The sequence below is a fragment of the Agelaius tricolor genome, unplaced genomic scaffold (genome assembly GCF_023055355.1).
Source record: "Agelaius tricolor isolate 1412-34295 unplaced genomic scaffold, bAgeTri1.0.p SCAF_137, whole genome shotgun sequence".
Lineage (NCBI taxonomy): Eukaryota > Metazoa > Chordata > Aves > Passeriformes > Icteridae > Agelaius > Agelaius tricolor.
This window is the reverse complement of record NW_027269397.1, coordinates 76,899-92,490: the sequence shown is the minus strand read 5'-3', so window position 1 is coordinate 92,490 and position 15,592 is coordinate 76,899. Positions and strand designations below refer to the sequence as shown.

The window sequence follows — 15,592 nt, the reverse complement described above, 5'->3', positions numbered from 1 at the left end:
CCGGGTGCGGAGGCGGCGGCGGCGCCGCTGTCGCGACCGATCGCGACCGACGGCGACCCCCCCCCAACCCCCCGGCCCCCCCCGCGCTCGGCGCCGCCAATGGTCCCGCCCAGGCCGGAGCCGGCGCCGATTGGGTAAAGCGGCTGTCAATCAACGGCGCAAAGGGAGGGGCGGGCGCTCGGAGGGGTTGTCATGGCAACAGAGATGGGGATGGGGATTTTGGGGGTTTGGGGGTTTTTTGGGGGGTTTTTGGTTATTTTTTTCAATTTTCGGGATTTTTTGGGGGGATTTTTGGGACACTGGGAGGGATTTTTGGGGAATTTTGGGATATTGAGAGGTGTGGGGAATTTTGAGCGATTTTGGATGGAATTTTTGGGTTTTTTGGGTGATTTGAGGGAATTTTTGGTTAGTTTTTGGACACCGGGCGAGATTTTGGTGGATTTTTGGGATATTCCCGGGTGTGAGGGGATTTTGGGCAGGAGTTTTGGGGATTTTTAAGACATTGAGGGGGGTACACGGAGCTACACCCCCGGGACGTCTAGGGACGCATTTAGACAGATGCGCGAGCCCTCAATGTCCCCTAAAATTGCCCAAAATGTCCCAAATTCACCCCAAAATCCATCCGCTCCCCCTTGGAGGACTGCGCGCTCTCCCCCTCCCTCAGGAAAACAGAGCGGCCTCCCCTCATCTCTATGATCCTCCCTTCCCTCTTCCTTATTGGTCGACACCGCCCCCGTTGCGCGCTCTGATTGGCTGCCATAAAGCCAGTGGGCGCGGCGTTCTCCACCAGAGTATATAAACTGGCTCTGGAAACCTCGCCCTTCTTTCCGTGCCCGCAAACGCGGCGCGACTGAGGTGAGGGCGCTCCCGCCACCAGTACCTGGGATCCTTCTGGGGCTCCCCCCCGTCTCTCCCGGAGCCTTTCCGGTGCTACCGGACGTCCCCGGGATTTACCGGGAGCGGCGGCATCGCGTTAAGGCGATGCTGAGGCCTCGGGAAAGCTCTGAGGCCCGCGCAAAGCTCTGGGGGCGCATGCGCGGCGGGGGGCGGGGACAGCGCGCATGCGCAGAGCGCGCCACGTGGTGGGGGGGCGCTGGAAATTTGGGAGATTCGGGAAAATTTGGGGAATTTTATGGAATTTTGGGGTTAAAGAATATCGCGATATGGCTCCGCAGCTGTCGCGATGCCCGTGGCCCGGAGCTGGGTGTGTCGCAAGACCTACGTGACCCCGCGGCGCCCCTTCGAGAAGTCGCGGCTCGATCAGGAGCTGAAACTGATCGGTAAGACTGGGGAAAAATGGGAAATTTTTGGGATTTATGAGGGAAAAAAGTGGGAATTTTAGAAGGTATGAGGGAAAAAATATTGGGGTTTGTGGGGATTTTGAGGAATTTTCCCGGTTTTTAGGGGAGTACGGGCTGCGGAAGAAGTTAAAATTATGAGGGAAAAAATCGCTTTTTTTCGGTAAAAATTCGGATTTTTGTGGGAAAAAAGTTTTGGAATTCCCGGATTTCCCCATAATTTGGGAATTTTGAGGAATTTTCCCGGTTTTTAGGAGGGTACGCGCTGAGGGATAAAAAGCTAAAATTATGAGGGAAAAAAATCGCTTTCGTTGGTAAAAACTCGGATTTTTGTGGGGAAAAAACCGTTTTTTTGTGGGAAAAAGGGTTCGGAATTCTCAGATTTTGCCGGAATTGTGGGAATTTTGCGGAATTTTGCCGGTTTTCAGGGGAGTACGGGCTGAGGGCAAAAAGAGTCGAATTATGAGGGAAAAATCGCTTTTTTCGCGGTAAAAACTCGGATTTTTTGGGGAAAAAAACGTTTTTTGTGGGAAAAAGGGTTCGGAATCCTCAGATTTTGCCGGAATTGTGGGAATTTATCGGAATGTTGCGAAATTTTGCCTGTTTTGAGGGGAGCACGGGCTGAGGGGAAAAGGTCCAATTATGAGGAAAAAATCGTTTTTTTTGGTAAAAATTCGGATTTTTGTGGGGAAAAAACGTTTTTTGTGGTAAAAAGGGTTCGGAATTCTCAGATTTTGCCGGAATTGTGGGAATTTTGAGGAATTTTGCGGAATTTTGCCGGTTTTGAGGGGAATACGGGCTGAGGCAAAAAAAGTCGAATTATGAGGGGAAAATCGCTTTTTTCGGAGTAAAAACTCGGATTTTTTTGGGGAAAAAAACCTTTTTGTGGGAAAAGGGGATGGGGAGGGTTGGGAATTGCCGGAATATGGGGAATTTAAGGAATTTTGAAGAATTTTTCCGGTTTTAAAGGGGAGTACGGGCTGAGGGAAAAAAAGTCAAATTATGAGGAAAAAATCGATTTTTTTTGGTAAAAACTCGGATCTTTTTGGAAAAAAAAACATTTTTGTGGTAAAAAGGGTTCGGAATACTCGGATTTTGCCGGAATTGTGGGAATTTTGCGGAATGTTGCGGAATTTTGCCGGTTGTTAGGAGGGTACGAGCTGAGGTAAAGAAGTCAAATTATGAGGGAAAAATCGATTTTTTCGGGGTAAAAACTCGGATTTTTTGGGGAAAAAAACCATTTTTGTGGGGAAAAGGGTTCGGAATTTTTAGATTTTGCGGGAATTGTGGGGATTTTGCGGAATTTTTCGGATTTTTCCCGTTTTCAGGGGAGTACGGGCTGCGGAACAAGCGCGAGGTGTGGCGGGTGAAGTTCACGCTGGCCAAGATCCGCAAGGCGGCGCGGGAGCTCCTCACGCTCGATGAGAAGGACCCGCGGCGCCTCTTCGAGGGTCAGTTTTATACTAAAATTCCCTTTTTTTACCTCAAAATTCTTCCCTTCTAGTCCCTCTTTTAGCTCAAATTTTTAGGAGTTTTTTTTTTTGATTTTTTCTGCTTTTTTTCGGATTTTTTTCTGCTTTTTTTTTTCAATTTTCTGCCGTTTATTTTGATTTTTTTCACGTTATTTCTTCCTTTTTTTGGAGATTTTTCCCTAATATATTTCTATTTTTTGTGGAATATTTGTTTTTTTTTTTTTTTTTTTTTTTTTTTTTTTATCTTTTTCCCAATTTTTTCTGGAATTTTTGGAAGAGGAGAACCTGTGGTGCCGCTTTGAGGGCGCTGATTGGGACAGAAAAACCCCTTTTTTACCTCAAAATTCTGCTCTTCTATTTCCGATTTTGTTCTGTTTTTTGGTGTTTTTTTCTGATTTTTTTTTCCCGATTTTTTCTTTTTTTTTTTCTTTTTTTTTTTCCCGATTTTTTTTCAGATTTTTTCCGGCTTTTTTTATTCCTTTATTTATCTTATTTTATTATATTATTGGATTGTATTTTACTTTACTTCACTTTTCCCTCCAATTCCTTTTTCTCCCATTTTCTCTCTGTTTTCCCCCAAATTTTCGATTTTTTCCCCATTTTCCCCTAATCCCTGCCTTTCCCCCCATTTTTCCTCAATTTATTCCCCAATGTCCCCTTAAATTCCCTTTTTTGTGTCTTTTTCCATTTATTTCCCCCATTTTCCCCCTCCCTTTTCCCCATCCTCAATTTTCCCAAAATCCCAGATTTTCCCCCCAATTTCCTTTCCGTTTTCCCCAAATCTTTTCTCTTTTTCCTAAATTCCAGCGTTTTTCCCTTTCAATTTTCCACCTTTTCCCCTCATTTCCCCCATTTTTTAACCGATTTTCCCCCAATTTCTCCCCATTTTTCTCCCTCCCTTTCCCCCATCCCCAATTTTCCCAAAATCCCAGATTTTCCCCCCTCATTTTTTCCTTAATTCCTGAGCTTTTTTCCCTTTAATTTTCCACATTTCCCCCATTTTTTTCTCCGATTTTCTCCCAATTTTTTTTCTCTTCTCCCCCATTCCCCCCCATTTCTCCCCCCAACCCCCCAATTTCCCCAATTTCCCCAAAATCCCAGATTTTCCCCCCAATTTTCTCTTTCCCCCCTAATTTTCCTTAATTTCAGAGCTTTCTCCCTTTCAATTTTCCACCATTTCCCCCATTTTTTCTCCGATTTTCCCCCGATTTTCTCCCAATTTTTTTTCTCTTTCCCCCATTTCTCCCCCTACCTCCTCTCAAACCCCCCAACCTCCCCAATTTCCCAAAATCCCAGATTTTGCCCCCAATTTCCTCCTCAAATCCTTTCTCTTTTTCCCTTAATTTTAGAGTTTTTCCCTTTAATTTTCCACTATTTCCCCCATTTTTTCTCCGATTTCCCCAATTTCTCCCCATTCCCCCCCATTTCTCTCCCAAACCCCCCAATCTCCCCAATTTTCCCAAACTCCTCCTTTTTCCCCCCAATTTCCTCCTTCCCAAATCTTTTCTTTTTCCCTTAATTTCAGCGTTTTTCCCTTTAATTTTCCACATTTCCCCCATTTTTTCTCCGATTTTCTCCCAATTTTTTTTCTCTTCCCCCCATTTTCCCCCATTTCTCCCCCCCCACCCCCCAATTTCCCAATTTTCCCAAACTCCTCCTTTTTCCCCCCAATTTCCTCTTTCCCCAATCTCTTTCTCCCCTCATTTTGTCCTGAATATCAGCGTTTTTTCCATTTGATTTTCCACCTTTTTTCTGGTTTTTTCCCCATTTTTTCCCTTTCAATTTTCCACCTTTCCCCTCATTTCCCCCATTTTTTACCCGATTTTCCCCCAATTTTCTCCCAATTTTTTTCTCTTCCCCCCATTTCCCCCATTTCTCCCCCAACCCCCCAATTTCCCCAATTTTCCCAAAATCCCAGATTTTTTCCCCAATTTCCTTTCCCCTTTCCCCAAATCTTCTCTCTTCCCCCCTCATTTTTTCCTTAATTTCCGCATTTTTCCCTTTCAATTTTCCACCTTTTTCCCTTATTTTTCTTCATTTTTTCACCATTTTTCCCAAATTTCTCCCCATTTTTTCCTCTAACTTTTCCCAAACCCCCCAATTTCCCCAATTTCCAAAATCCCAGATTTTCCCCCCTCATTTTTCCCTCAATTCCAGAGCTTTTCCCTTTCAATTTTCCACCTTTTCCCTCATTTTCCCCCATTTTTTCACAATTTTCCCCCGATTTTCCCCCAATTTCTTCCCATTTTCCCCCATTTCTCTCCCAAACCCCCAACCCCCCCAATTTTCCCAAAATCCCAGATTTTCCCCCCAATTTCCTCTTTCCCCCCTCACTTTTCCCTTAATTTCAGTGTTATTCCCTTTCAATTTTCCACCTTTTCCCCTCATTTCCCCATTTTTTACCCGATTTTCCCCCGATTTTCTCCCAATTTTTTTTCTCTTTCCCCCCATTTCTCCCCCTACCTCCTCCCAAACCCCCCAAACTCCCCAATTTTCCCAAAATCCCAGATTTTCCCCCCAATTTCCTCCTCAAATCCTTTCTCTTTTTCCCTTAATTTTAGAGTTTTTCCCTTAATTTTCCACTATTTTCCCCATTTTTTCTCTGATTTCCCCCAATTTCTCCCCATTCCCCCCCATTTCTCTCCCAAACCCCCCAATCTCCCCAATTTTCCCAAAATCCCAGATTTTCCCCCCAATTTCCTCCTCAAATCTTTTCTCTTTTTCCCTTAATTTCAGCGTTTTTCCCTTTCAATTTTCCACATTTCCCCCATTTTTTACCCGAATTTTCCCCCAATTTTCCCCCATTTTCCCCATTTTCCCCCATTTCACCCCTAAGTCTTCCCAAACCCCCCAATTTTCCCAAAATCCCAGATTTTCTCCCCAATTTCCTCTTTCCCCCAATCTCTTTCCCCCTCATTTTTCCCTTAATTCCAGAGCTTTTTCCCTTTCAATTTTCCACATTTCCCCCATTTTTTCTCCGATTTTCTCCCAATTTTTTTTCTCTTTCCCCCCTTCCTCCCCCCAACCCCCCCAATCTCCCCAATTTTCCCAAATTTCCCCTTTTTCTCCCCAAAGGCAACGCCCTCCTGCGCCGCCTGGTGCGCATCGGGGTTCTGGACGAGGGCAAGATGAAGCTGGATTACATTTTGGGCTTGAAAATCGAGGATTTCCTGGAGCGCCGCCTGCAGACCCAGGTGTTCAAACTGGGCCTGGCCAAGTCCATCCACCACGCCCGGGTCCTGATCCGCCAGCGCCACATCGGTGGGTGCCAGCCCAAAATCCCTGAAATTCTCCCCAAAATCTTGGGGTGAAAACGCCAAATTCTGGCGGCTCGGCAAGGCCTCACTGCGGCTCCGCCGTACACCTTGCGAAGGGCGGCAAAAAAAAGGTGCAAGTCCAGGTAAAAAACCCAAATTTCTGCCATTTTTAACAATTTCCAGGGATTTTGCAAACTTTTGGGAAGGTTTGGAGGAGTTTGATCCAAAAATTCCGGGTTAAAATCTCAAATTTTGGGTTTTTTCCCCGAATTTTTTGCCATTTTCCCGCCAATTCTCACAGCGATCTTTAGATCACAAGGGCCAAATTTTTTGGGTTTTCTCCCAGATTTTCCCATAATTTGGGATTTTAGGTAATGTTAAAGGGGTTTTAAGGATGTCCATCCTGAAATTTTGGGGTAAATGCCAAATTTTGGGGATTTTCCCCAAATTTCCGTCATTTTCGCACCAATTTTCAGAGCGATATTTGGATCACAAGAGCCAAAGTTTTTGGGGTTTTTTGCCAAATTTTGGAGTTCATTCCCCATTTTTTTTGGAAGTCCTTGAGGATGACCCCCTTAAATGAGTTTGGGAATGTTTGGAGGAGTTTGATCCAAAAATTCCGGGTTAAAATCCCAAATTTTGAGGTTTTTCCCCAAATTTTTGTCATTTTCGCACCAATTTTAACAGGGATTTTTGGATCCCAAGGGCCAAAGTTTTTGGGGTTTTCTCCCAAATTTTGGCAGATTTTCCCCATAATTTGGGATTTTAGATAATTTTAAAGGGGTTTTAAGGATGTCCATCCTGAAATTCTGGGGTTAAATGCCAAATTTTGGGGATTTTTCCCCAAATTTTTGTGATTTTTCCCCCCCATTTTCGCAGCCATTCCCAGAGCTCCAACAGCGAATTTTTGATGTTTTTTCCCCAAATTTCGGAGTTTTTTCCCCATTATTTTTTGGGAATCACTGTTGAAGAGTCCCCTGGATAAGTTTGGGGATGTTTGCAGGATTTGTATCTTGAAATTGCCCCAAATTTTGGGGTGAAAACGCCAAATTCTGGCGGCTCGGCAAGGCCTCACTGCGGCTCCGCCGTACACCTTGCGAAGGGCGGCAAAAAAAAGGTGCAAGTCCAGGTAAAAAACCCAAATTTCTGCCATTTTTAACAATTTCCAGGGATTTTGCAAACTTTTGGGAAGGTTTGGAGGAGTTTGATCCAAAAATTCCGGGTTAAAATCCCAAATTTTGAGGATTTTTCCCCAAATTTTTGTCATTTTCCCGCCAACTCTCACAGTGATCTTTGGACCACAAGAGCCAAAGTTTTTGGCATTTTTTGCCAAATTTTGGAGTTTTTTCCCCAGATTTTTTGGAAATCGTTGGGGATGACCCCCTTAAATGAGTTTGAGAAAGATTGGGGATTTTTATCCCAAAATTCCGGGTTAAAATCTCAAATTTTGGGGATTTTTCCCCCAAATTTTTGTCATTTCCGCAGCGATTTTTGGATCACAAGACCTAAATTTTTTGGGGGTTTCTCCCAAATTTTCCCCATAATTTGGGATTTTAGGTAATTTTAAAGGGGTTTCAGGGATGTCCATCCTGAAATTCTGGGGTTAAATCCCAAATTTTGGGGTTTTTCCCCCAAATTTTTGTCATTTTCGCACCAATTTTCAGAGCAATCTTTGGATCCCAAGGGCCAAATTTTTTTGGGATTTTCTCCCAAATTTTGGAGTTTTTTCCCCAGTTTTTTTTTGGAAATCCTTGAGGATGACCCCCTTAAATGAGTTTGGGAATGTTTGGAGGAGTTTGATCCAAAAATTCCGGGTTAAAATCCCAAATTTTGAGGTTTTTCCCCAAATTTTTGTCGTTTTCGCACCCCCAAATTTTTGTCGTTTTCGCACCAATTTTAACAGGGATTTTTGGATCACAAGGGCCAAAGTTTTTGGGGTTTTCTCCCAAATTTTGGCAGATTTTCCCCATAATTTGGGATTTTAGATAATTTTAAAGGGGTTTTGGGGATGCCCATCCTGAAATTTTGGGGTTAAATCCCAAGTTTTGAGGATTTTTCCCCAAATTTTTGTGATTTTTCCCCCCCATTTTCGCAGCCATTCCCAGAGCTCCAACAGCCAATTTTTGATGTTTTTTCCCCAAATTTTGGAGTTTTTTCCCCAATTTTTTGGGGATCACTGTTGAAGAGTCCCCTGGATAAGTTTGGGGATGTTTGCAGGATTTGTATCTTGAAATTGCCCCCAAAATTTTGGGGTGAAAACGCCAAATTCTGGCGGCTCGGCAAGGCCTCACTGCGGCTCCGCCGTACACCTTGCGAAGGGCAGCAAAAAAAAGGTGCAAGTCCAGGTAAAAAACCCAAATTTCTGCCATTTTTAACAATTTCCAGGGATTTTAGAAACTTTTATAAATGTTTCGAGGAGTTTTATCGAAAAAATCTGGGTTAAAATCTCAAATTTTGGGTTTTTTCCCCGAATTTTTTGCCATTTTCCCGCCAATTCTCACAGCGATCTTTAGATCACAAGGGCCAAATTTTTTTGGGGTTTTCTCCTAAATTTTTCCCATAATTTGGGATTTTAGGTAATGTTAAAGGGGTTTTGGGGATGTCCATCCTGAAATTTTGGGGGTAAATGCCAAATTTTGGGGATTTTCCCCAAATTTCCGTCATTTTCGCACCAATTTCCACAGCGATTTTTGGATCCCAAGGGCAAAAGTTTTTTGGGATTTTGTGCCAAATTTTGGAGTTTTTCCCCCACTTTTTTTGGAAATCGTTGGGGAAGACCCCCTTAAATGAGTTTGGGAATGTTTGGAGGAGTTTGATCCAAAAATTCCGGGTTAAAATCCCAAATTTTGGGGTTTTTTCCCCAAATTTTTGTCATTTTTCCCATCAATTTTCACAGCGATTTTTGGATCACAAGACCTAAATTTTTTGGGGTTTTCTCCCAGATTTTTCCCATAATTTGGGATTTTGGATCATTTTAAAGGGGTTTCAGGGATGTCCATCCTGAAATTTTGGGGTTAAATCCCAAATTTTGGGGATTTTTCCCCAAATTTTTGTCATTTTCGCACCAATTTTGACAGCGATTTTTGCATCACAAGGGCAAAAGTTTTTGGGGTTTTCTCCCAAATTTTGGATTTTTTTCCCCATTTTTTTTGGAAATCCTTGGGGATGACCCCCTTAAATGAGTTCAGGAATGATTGGAGGTTTTTATCCCAAAATTCTGGGTTAAAATCCCAAATTTTGTGATTTTTTCCCCAGAATTTTTTGCGTTTTCCTGCCAAATTTCACAGCAATTCTTAAACCTCAAATGCCAAATTTTTGGGGTTTTAACTCCCAAATTTTGGGATACATTCCTCAACTTTTGGGATTCTTCTTCTCACACCTTTTCCTTTGTAAAATCCTTTAAAAATACTTCAAAACCAGCAATTTTGACACCAAAAACTCAATTTTTATGGTAAAAATTTGCGATTTTTTTGCCGTAAAAACCCAAATTTTGGGATTTTTACTCCCAAATTCTGGGATACATTCCTAAACTTTTGGGATTTTCCTTCTCACACCTTTTCCTGTCTTAAACCCTCCTTTTCCTTAAAAAATACTTTAAAAAAAAGTGATTTTTGCACCGAAAACTCGATTTTCATGCTAAAAATTTGGCATTTTTTTTCTGTAAAAAACCCAAATTTTGGGATTTTAACTTCCAATTTCTGGGATACTTTCCTAAAGATTTGGAATTCTTCTCCTCACACCTTTTCCTATCTTAAATCCTCATTCTCCCTACAAAGCACTTCCAAAATAGCGATTTTTGTGCTAAAAATGCGCGATTTTTTTTGCCGTAAAAAACCCAAATTTTGGGATTTTAACTCCCAAATTCTGGGCTACATTCCTAAACTTTTGGGATTTTCCTTCTCACACATTTTTCCTGTCTTAAACCCTCCTTTTCCTTAAAAAGCACTTCCAAAAAAAAGCGATTTTTGCACTAAACATGTGCGATATTTTTGCTGTAAAAAACCCAAATTTTGGGATTTTAACTCCCAAATTTTGGGATTTTAACTCCCAAATTTTGGGATTTTAACTCCCAAATTTTAGGCTATATTTCTAAACTTTTATGATTCTTCTCACACCTTTTCCTGTCGTAAATCCTTAAAAAATACTCCAAAAACCCGATTTTTATGTGGAAAAACTCGATTTTCGCGCTAAAAACTCGCGATTTTTTTGCCGTAAAAACCAAAAATTTTGATATTTTAACTCAGAATTTTTTTTGGGGTATTTTTCCTGTGCAGGGTGAGGAAGCAGGTGGTGAACATCCCCTCCTTCATCCCAAGAAACCCCAGTTATCTCTTATTGAATCCCATTGTCCCACCAAAAATGCCATTTTTTCATTAAAAATTCGCAATTTTTTTTGCCGTAAAAAACCCAAATTTCGTGATTTTAACCCCCAAATTTTAGGGTACATTCCTAAACTTTTGGGACTCTTCTCCTCACACCTTTTCCTACCTTAGAATCCTTTCAAAATACTTCCAAAGTCGCGATTTTGGCCCCGAAAACTCAATTTCCGCGCTAAAAACTCGCGTTCTTTTTGCCGTAAAAAACCCAAATTTTGGGATTTTAACTCCCAAATTCTGGGATACATTTCTAAACTTTTATGACTCTTCTCACACCTTTTCCTGTCGTAAATCCTTTAAAAGTACTTCAAAAAATTGCTATTTTTGCACTGAAAATTCAATTTTTATGCTAAAAACTCGCGGTTTTTTTGCCGTAAAAACCCCAAATTTTGGGATTTTGACTCGGGATTTTTTTTGGGGTGTTTTTTTTCCCAGGGTGAGGAAGCAGGTGGTGAACATCCCGTCCTTCATCCCAGTTCAATCCCTTTGTCCCACCAAAAACGCCATTTTTTCATTAAAAATTCACGATCTTTTTTGCCGTAAAAAACCCAAATTTTGGGATTTTTACTCCCAAATTTTGGGATTTTTACTCCCAAATTCTGGGCTACATTCCTAAACTTTTGGGACTCTTGTCCTAACACCTTTTCCTATGTTAAGCCCTCCTTTTCCTCGAAAAAATACTTAAAAAAAAGCGATTTTTATGCCGAAAACTCAATTTTCGCGCTAAAAACTCGGGGTTTTTTTGCCGTAAAAACCCCAAATTTTGGGATTTTGACCCAGAATTTTTTTTGGCCCAGTGTGAGGAAGCAGGTGGTGAACATCCCGTCGTTCATCGTGCGCCTGGACTCGCAGAAGCACATCGACTTCTCCCTGCGCTCGCCCTACGGCGGCGGCCGGCCCGGCCGCGTCAAGAGGAAAAACGCCAAGAAAGGGCAGGGAGGGGCCGGGGGCGCCGAGGACGAGGAGGAGGATTGAGGGGAAATACCCCAAAAACGGGAAATCCCGAAATTCCGTGAGTCTGGGAGGGGGTTTTGGGGTTAAAACCAGGATTTTGGGGGTTAAAATTGGATTTTTCCTGGATTTTTTAAGGTTAAAATCGGAATTTTTGGGGGTTAAAATTGAAATTTTCAAAGACTATTGGATGGTGGAAAGGGTTAAAATTGGATTTTTAGGGGTTTAAAGGGTTAACATTGGATTTTTTTTCCCCCCCTGGAATTTTGAGGGGTTGCAAAGGTTAAAATTGGGTTTTAAAGGGTTAAAATTGGGATAGTTTTCCCTGGATTTTTTGAGAGTTGAAAGGGTTAAAATTTGATTTTTCCTGGAAGTTTGGGGGTTAAAAGGGTTAAAAATGGGATTTTTTTTTTTTAGGGGTTTAAAGGGTTAAAATTGGGATTTTTGGGGGTTAAAAATGGATTTTTTTTCCTGGAATTTTGGGCAGTTGAAAGGGTTAAAATCGGATTTTTCCTGGAAGTTTGGCGGTTAAAATAGGATTTTTTTTTCCTGGATTTTTTGAGGGTTGAAAAGGTTAAAATTAGGACTTTTTGGGGGGATTTAAAGAGTTAAAATTAACCTTTTTGGGGGTTAAAAGAGGATTTTTTCCTGGAATTTTGCAGATTGCAACGGTTAAAAATGGGTTTTTTTTTTTTTTTAGGGTTAAAATTGGATTTTTTCCTGGAATTTTTAATATTTTAAAGGGGTAAAATTGGATCTTTGGATCTGGGGCTGGAATTTTGGGATTTTTTTTGGGCTGGGGCCCCCCATGATGGCAGCACTGGGCTCTGACCCCCCCTGATGGATTCCTGTGCCCCTCCCCCACTCGGGGAGGGTCTGAGGGGGCCCCAAAATGAAAATTTGTTAAAATTTTTTGACTTTTTTTTTCCCTGGAATTAACCCTTTGTTGTTTTACTTCTAGGTTGACGCCACCCGAAATTTGGAGGAAGGAATTCCTTTTAATAAAAATTCAACCTTTCAAATGTCTCTTTGAGGTTTTTTTGGGGAGAAATGCCGGGATTTTGGGATTTTATCGCAAATTTGGGGCGGGGTCACGATCAATATGGCGGCGCCCATGGGGAACTTCCGGTTAACTCAAGATGGCGGCGCCCACGGAGAACTTCCGGTTAACTCAAAATGGCGCCCATGGAGAACTTCCGGTTAACTCAAGATGGCCGCGTCCAAGGAAAACTTCCGGTTAGCTCAAGATGGCCGCGCCTACTCTTGCACTTCCGCTTTCCCCCAACATGGCGGCCCGCACGCGTCTACTTCCGGTTTCGGCTCCCAATATGGCGGCGCTTTAGTGGCGGTTAAACGTTACGTAAAATGGCGGCCCCTATCACCGGAAGCAGCGAGTCACGTGGGTTGAAAACAACCAATCAGAGCGCAGTTTGGGGGCGGGTCCGCTATTGGCGGGAGATCCTCCGTGAGGTGAGGGCGGCCGGGGGTCTCTGAGGGGAAAATCGGGGAATTTTGGGGTTTTTTGGGGGAATTTTCGTATTTTTCGGGATCTTCGGGAGGTTTAATGGGATCCCGAGAAGTCCCCGAGGAGTTTTGCGGGGGTTTGAAGGAAAATGAGGGAGGCGGAGGCTCGGCGGGAACCTTTAGGGCGGTTGAGGAAGTTCTGAGGGGGGTTTAGGGTCCATGAGGGGACTTTGGGGTCTCTGAGGGAACTTTGGGGTCCCTGAGGGGATTTTGGGGATTCTCTGAGGGGATTTTAGGGGTCCCGGCAGTTTTAGGGCGTCCCGAGAGTTTCCTGAGGGGATTTTGTGGCCCATGAGGGGATTTCAGGGTCTCTGAGGAAGTTTTAGGGTCTCTAAGGGGATTTTGGGGGTTCTATGAGGGGGCTTTGGGCTCCATGAGGGGATTTTGGCATCTCTGAGGGGATTTTAGGGGTCCCGGCAGTTTTAGGGCGTCCCGGGAGTTTCCTGAGGGGATTTTGGGATCCATGAGGGGATTTCAGGGTCTCTGAGGAAGTTTTAGGGTCTCTGAGGGGATTTTGGGGATTCTCTGAGGGGGCTTTGGGCTCCATGAGGGGATTTTGGCATCTCTGAGGGGATTTTAGGGGTCCCGGCAGTTTCCGGGCGTCCCGAGAGTTTCCTGAGGGGATTTTGGGATCCATGAGGGGATTTCAGGGTCTCTGAGGAAGTTTTAGGGTCTCTGAGGGGATTTTGGGGTCCATGAGGGGATTTTGGAGTTCCTGAGGTGATTTTGGGGGGGTTTGAGAGGATTTCGGGGGTCTCTGAGGAAGTTTTTGGGTCTGTGAGGAGATTTTGGGGTTCTGGGGAGTCCTGAGAGGTCCCTGGGGAGATTTTGGACTCCCTAAAATTAATTTTGAGTACCTGAGGGGATTTTGGGGTCCCCGCGGTTTTCGGGAGTCCCGAGGGGCCCCTGAGGGGATTTTGGGAGCTCCGGGGGAATTTTTTGGGGTTTCTGAGAGGATTTTGTGTGGGTTTTGGATTTTGTGGAGGATTTGGGGGTAAATTTCGGGATTTTAAGGGGAAATTTGGGGATTTTGAAGGGGTTTATGGGGATAATTTGGGAATTTTGGGGGCGGATTCGGGTAAAAATTTGGGAACTTCGAGGGAGAGTTGGGAATTTTGAGGGGAATTTGGGAAGTTTGGGGATAAATTTGTGAACTTTGAGGGGAATTTGGGCATTTTGAGAGAATTCGGGTAAAAATTTGGGACCTTTGAGGGGAATTTGGGAATTTTGAGGGGAATTTGGGAATTTTGGGGATAAATTGGGAACTCTGAGGGGAATTTAAACATTTTGAGAGAATTTGGGTAAAAATTTGGGAACTTTGAGGGGAATTTGGGGATTTTGAGAGAATTCGGGTAAAAATTTGGGAACTTTGAGGGAGAGTTGGGAATTTTGAGGGGAATTTGGGAATTTTGGGGATAAATTGGGAATTTTGAGGGGAATTTTAGAATTTTGAGAGAATTTGGGTAAAAATTTGAGAACTTTGAGGGAGATTTGGGAATTTTGAGGGGAATTTGGGAATTTTGGGGATAAATTGGGAACTTTGAGGGGAATTTCGGGATTTTGAGAGAATTCGGGTAAAAATTTGGGAACTTTGAGAGAGAGTTGGGGATTTTGAGGGGAATTTGGGAATTTTGGCGATAAATTTGGAACTTTGAGGGCAATTTTGGGGATAAATTGGGAACTTTGAGGGGAATTTGGGAATTTTGGGGATAAATTGGGAACTTTGAGAGGAATTTGGGAATTTTGAGAGAATTTGGGTAAAAATTTGGGAACTTTGAGAGAGAGTTGGGGATTTTGAGGGGAATTTGGGAATTTTGGCGATAAATTTGGAACTTTGAGGGCAATTTTGGGGATAAATTGGGAACTTTGAGAGGAATTTGGGGATTTTGAGAGAATTCGGGTAAAAATTTGGGAATTTTGAGGGAAATTTGGGGATTTTGAGGGGAATTTGGGAAGTTTGGGGATAAATTGGGAACTTTGAGGGGAATTTTGGGGATAAATTGGGAACTTTGAGGGGAATTTGGGAATTTTGGGGATAAATTTGTGAACTTTGAGGGGAATTTGGGGATTTTGAGAGGATTCGGGTAAAAATTTGGGAACTTTGAGGGGAAATTTGGGGATTTTGAGGGATAACTTAAAAACTTTGAGGTAAATTTAACAACTTTAAGGCGAATTTTGTGATTTTGGAGTAAAATTCCGAGCGCAATTTTGTGATTTCGAGCGCAATTTTCAGAATAATTCCTGAATTTTGCCATTCCGGGCTTTTCCCTGAGGTTTTCCCACCTCCTGAAATGCCCAAAATTCCCATTTTTTTCCCGATTTTTCCCATTTTTTTTCCGATTTTTCCCATTTTTTTCCGATTTTTCCCATTTTTTCCCATTTTTCAGCGCCATGGAGGCTCCGAAGAGGGCGGGAGCTGCCGGGGGCCCCCCCGGGGGTGCCAAGAAATTCCGGGGGGGTGCCCAGGGCGGCCCCTCCCAGTTTGAGGAGGAATTGGCCCAACTGGGAGAACTGGAGGAGATGGAGGAGGAACTGGGAATGGGGGAGGGGCTGCCCCCCGACCCCCAGAGCCAGCCCAGCGGTGAGGAGGCCTCGGGAATTTTTGGGGGGATTTATTGGGGGGTTTATTGGGGTTTTGGGGGGATTTTTTGGGGGTTTTTTTTTGGGGAATATTGGGGGTTTTTTTGGGATTTTTTGGGGAATATTGGGGTTTT

At 43.2% G+C, this 15,592-nt stretch overlaps 2 protein-coding genes, 1 long non-coding RNA gene and 1 other non-coding gene across 8 annotated transcripts in view; all 4 read left to right on the top strand.

Annotated features, from left to right (window-relative positions):
* The first annotated feature begins 11 nt into the window (after positions 1 to 11).
* Positions 12 to 12,376, top strand: RPS9 (ribosomal protein S9). Of its 5 annotated transcripts, none has more exons than XR_011677965.1 (7): positions 12 to 134; positions 1,176 to 1,280; positions 2,627 to 2,749; positions 5,846 to 6,620; positions 7,220 to 7,862; positions 8,078 to 8,372; positions 11,201 to 11,319. XR_011677965.1 is itself a non-coding variant. In XM_071420383.1 (6 exons), exons 2-5 carry the CDS (start codon positions 1,184 to 1,186, stop codon positions 11,376 to 11,378), a joined length of 588 nt encoding a protein of 195 aa, XP_071276484.1. In that variant the 5' UTR covers positions 769 to 855; positions 1,176 to 1,183; the 3' UTR covers positions 11,379 to 11,415; positions 12,316 to 12,376. The 5 variants fall into 5 exon arrangements, 1 of the variants encoding a protein (XP_071276484.1); XR_011677963.1 differs by lacking the exon at positions 12 to 134 and adding an exon at positions 758 to 855; XR_011677962.1 differs by lacking the exon at positions 12 to 134 and adding an exon at positions 765 to 855 and having other exon boundaries at positions 5,846 to 6,671; positions 7,271 to 7,862.
* On the top strand, positions 1,436 to 2,548 carry LOC139586765 (uncharacterized). Its single transcript, XR_011677966.1, has 2 exons — positions 1,436 to 2,111; positions 2,294 to 2,548. It is a non-coding gene; the product is annotated as an uncharacterized lncRNA (long non-coding RNA).
* LOC139586773 (small nucleolar RNA SNORD88) lies at positions 12,155 to 12,241 on the top strand. Its single transcript, XR_011677969.1, has one exon. It is a non-coding gene; the product is annotated as a small nucleolar RNA SNORD88 (small nucleolar RNA).
* Positions 12,377 to 12,629: 253 nt separating the features above from the next.
* LOC139586766 (DNA polymerase delta catalytic subunit-like) overlaps positions 12,630 to 15,592 on the top strand; it is a 58,369-nt gene continuing 55,406 nt past the window's right edge. Inside the window, 2 exon segments of the mRNA XM_071420384.1 lie at positions 12,630 to 12,824; positions 15,266 to 15,459. Coding sequence (XP_071276485.1) covers positions 15,270 to 15,459 — 190 coding nt within the window. The 5' untranslated portion in view covers positions 12,630 to 12,824; positions 15,266 to 15,269.

Bases quoted from the DNA above. Each gene is read 5' to 3' on its own strand.
- RPS9 (XM_071420383.1), top strand. From the start codon at position 1,184: ATGCCCGTGGCCCGGAGCTGGGTGTGTCGCAAGACCTACGTGACCCCG. The intron at 2,750-5,845 runs GTCAGTTTTATA...TTCTCCCCAAAG, and splicing joins CCCGCGGCGCCTCTTCGAGG to GCAACGCCCTCCTGCGCCGC. The intron at 6,036-11,200 runs GTGCCAGCCCAA...TTTTTGGCCCAG, and splicing joins CGCCAGCGCCACATCGGTGG to TGTGAGGAAGCAGGTGGTGA.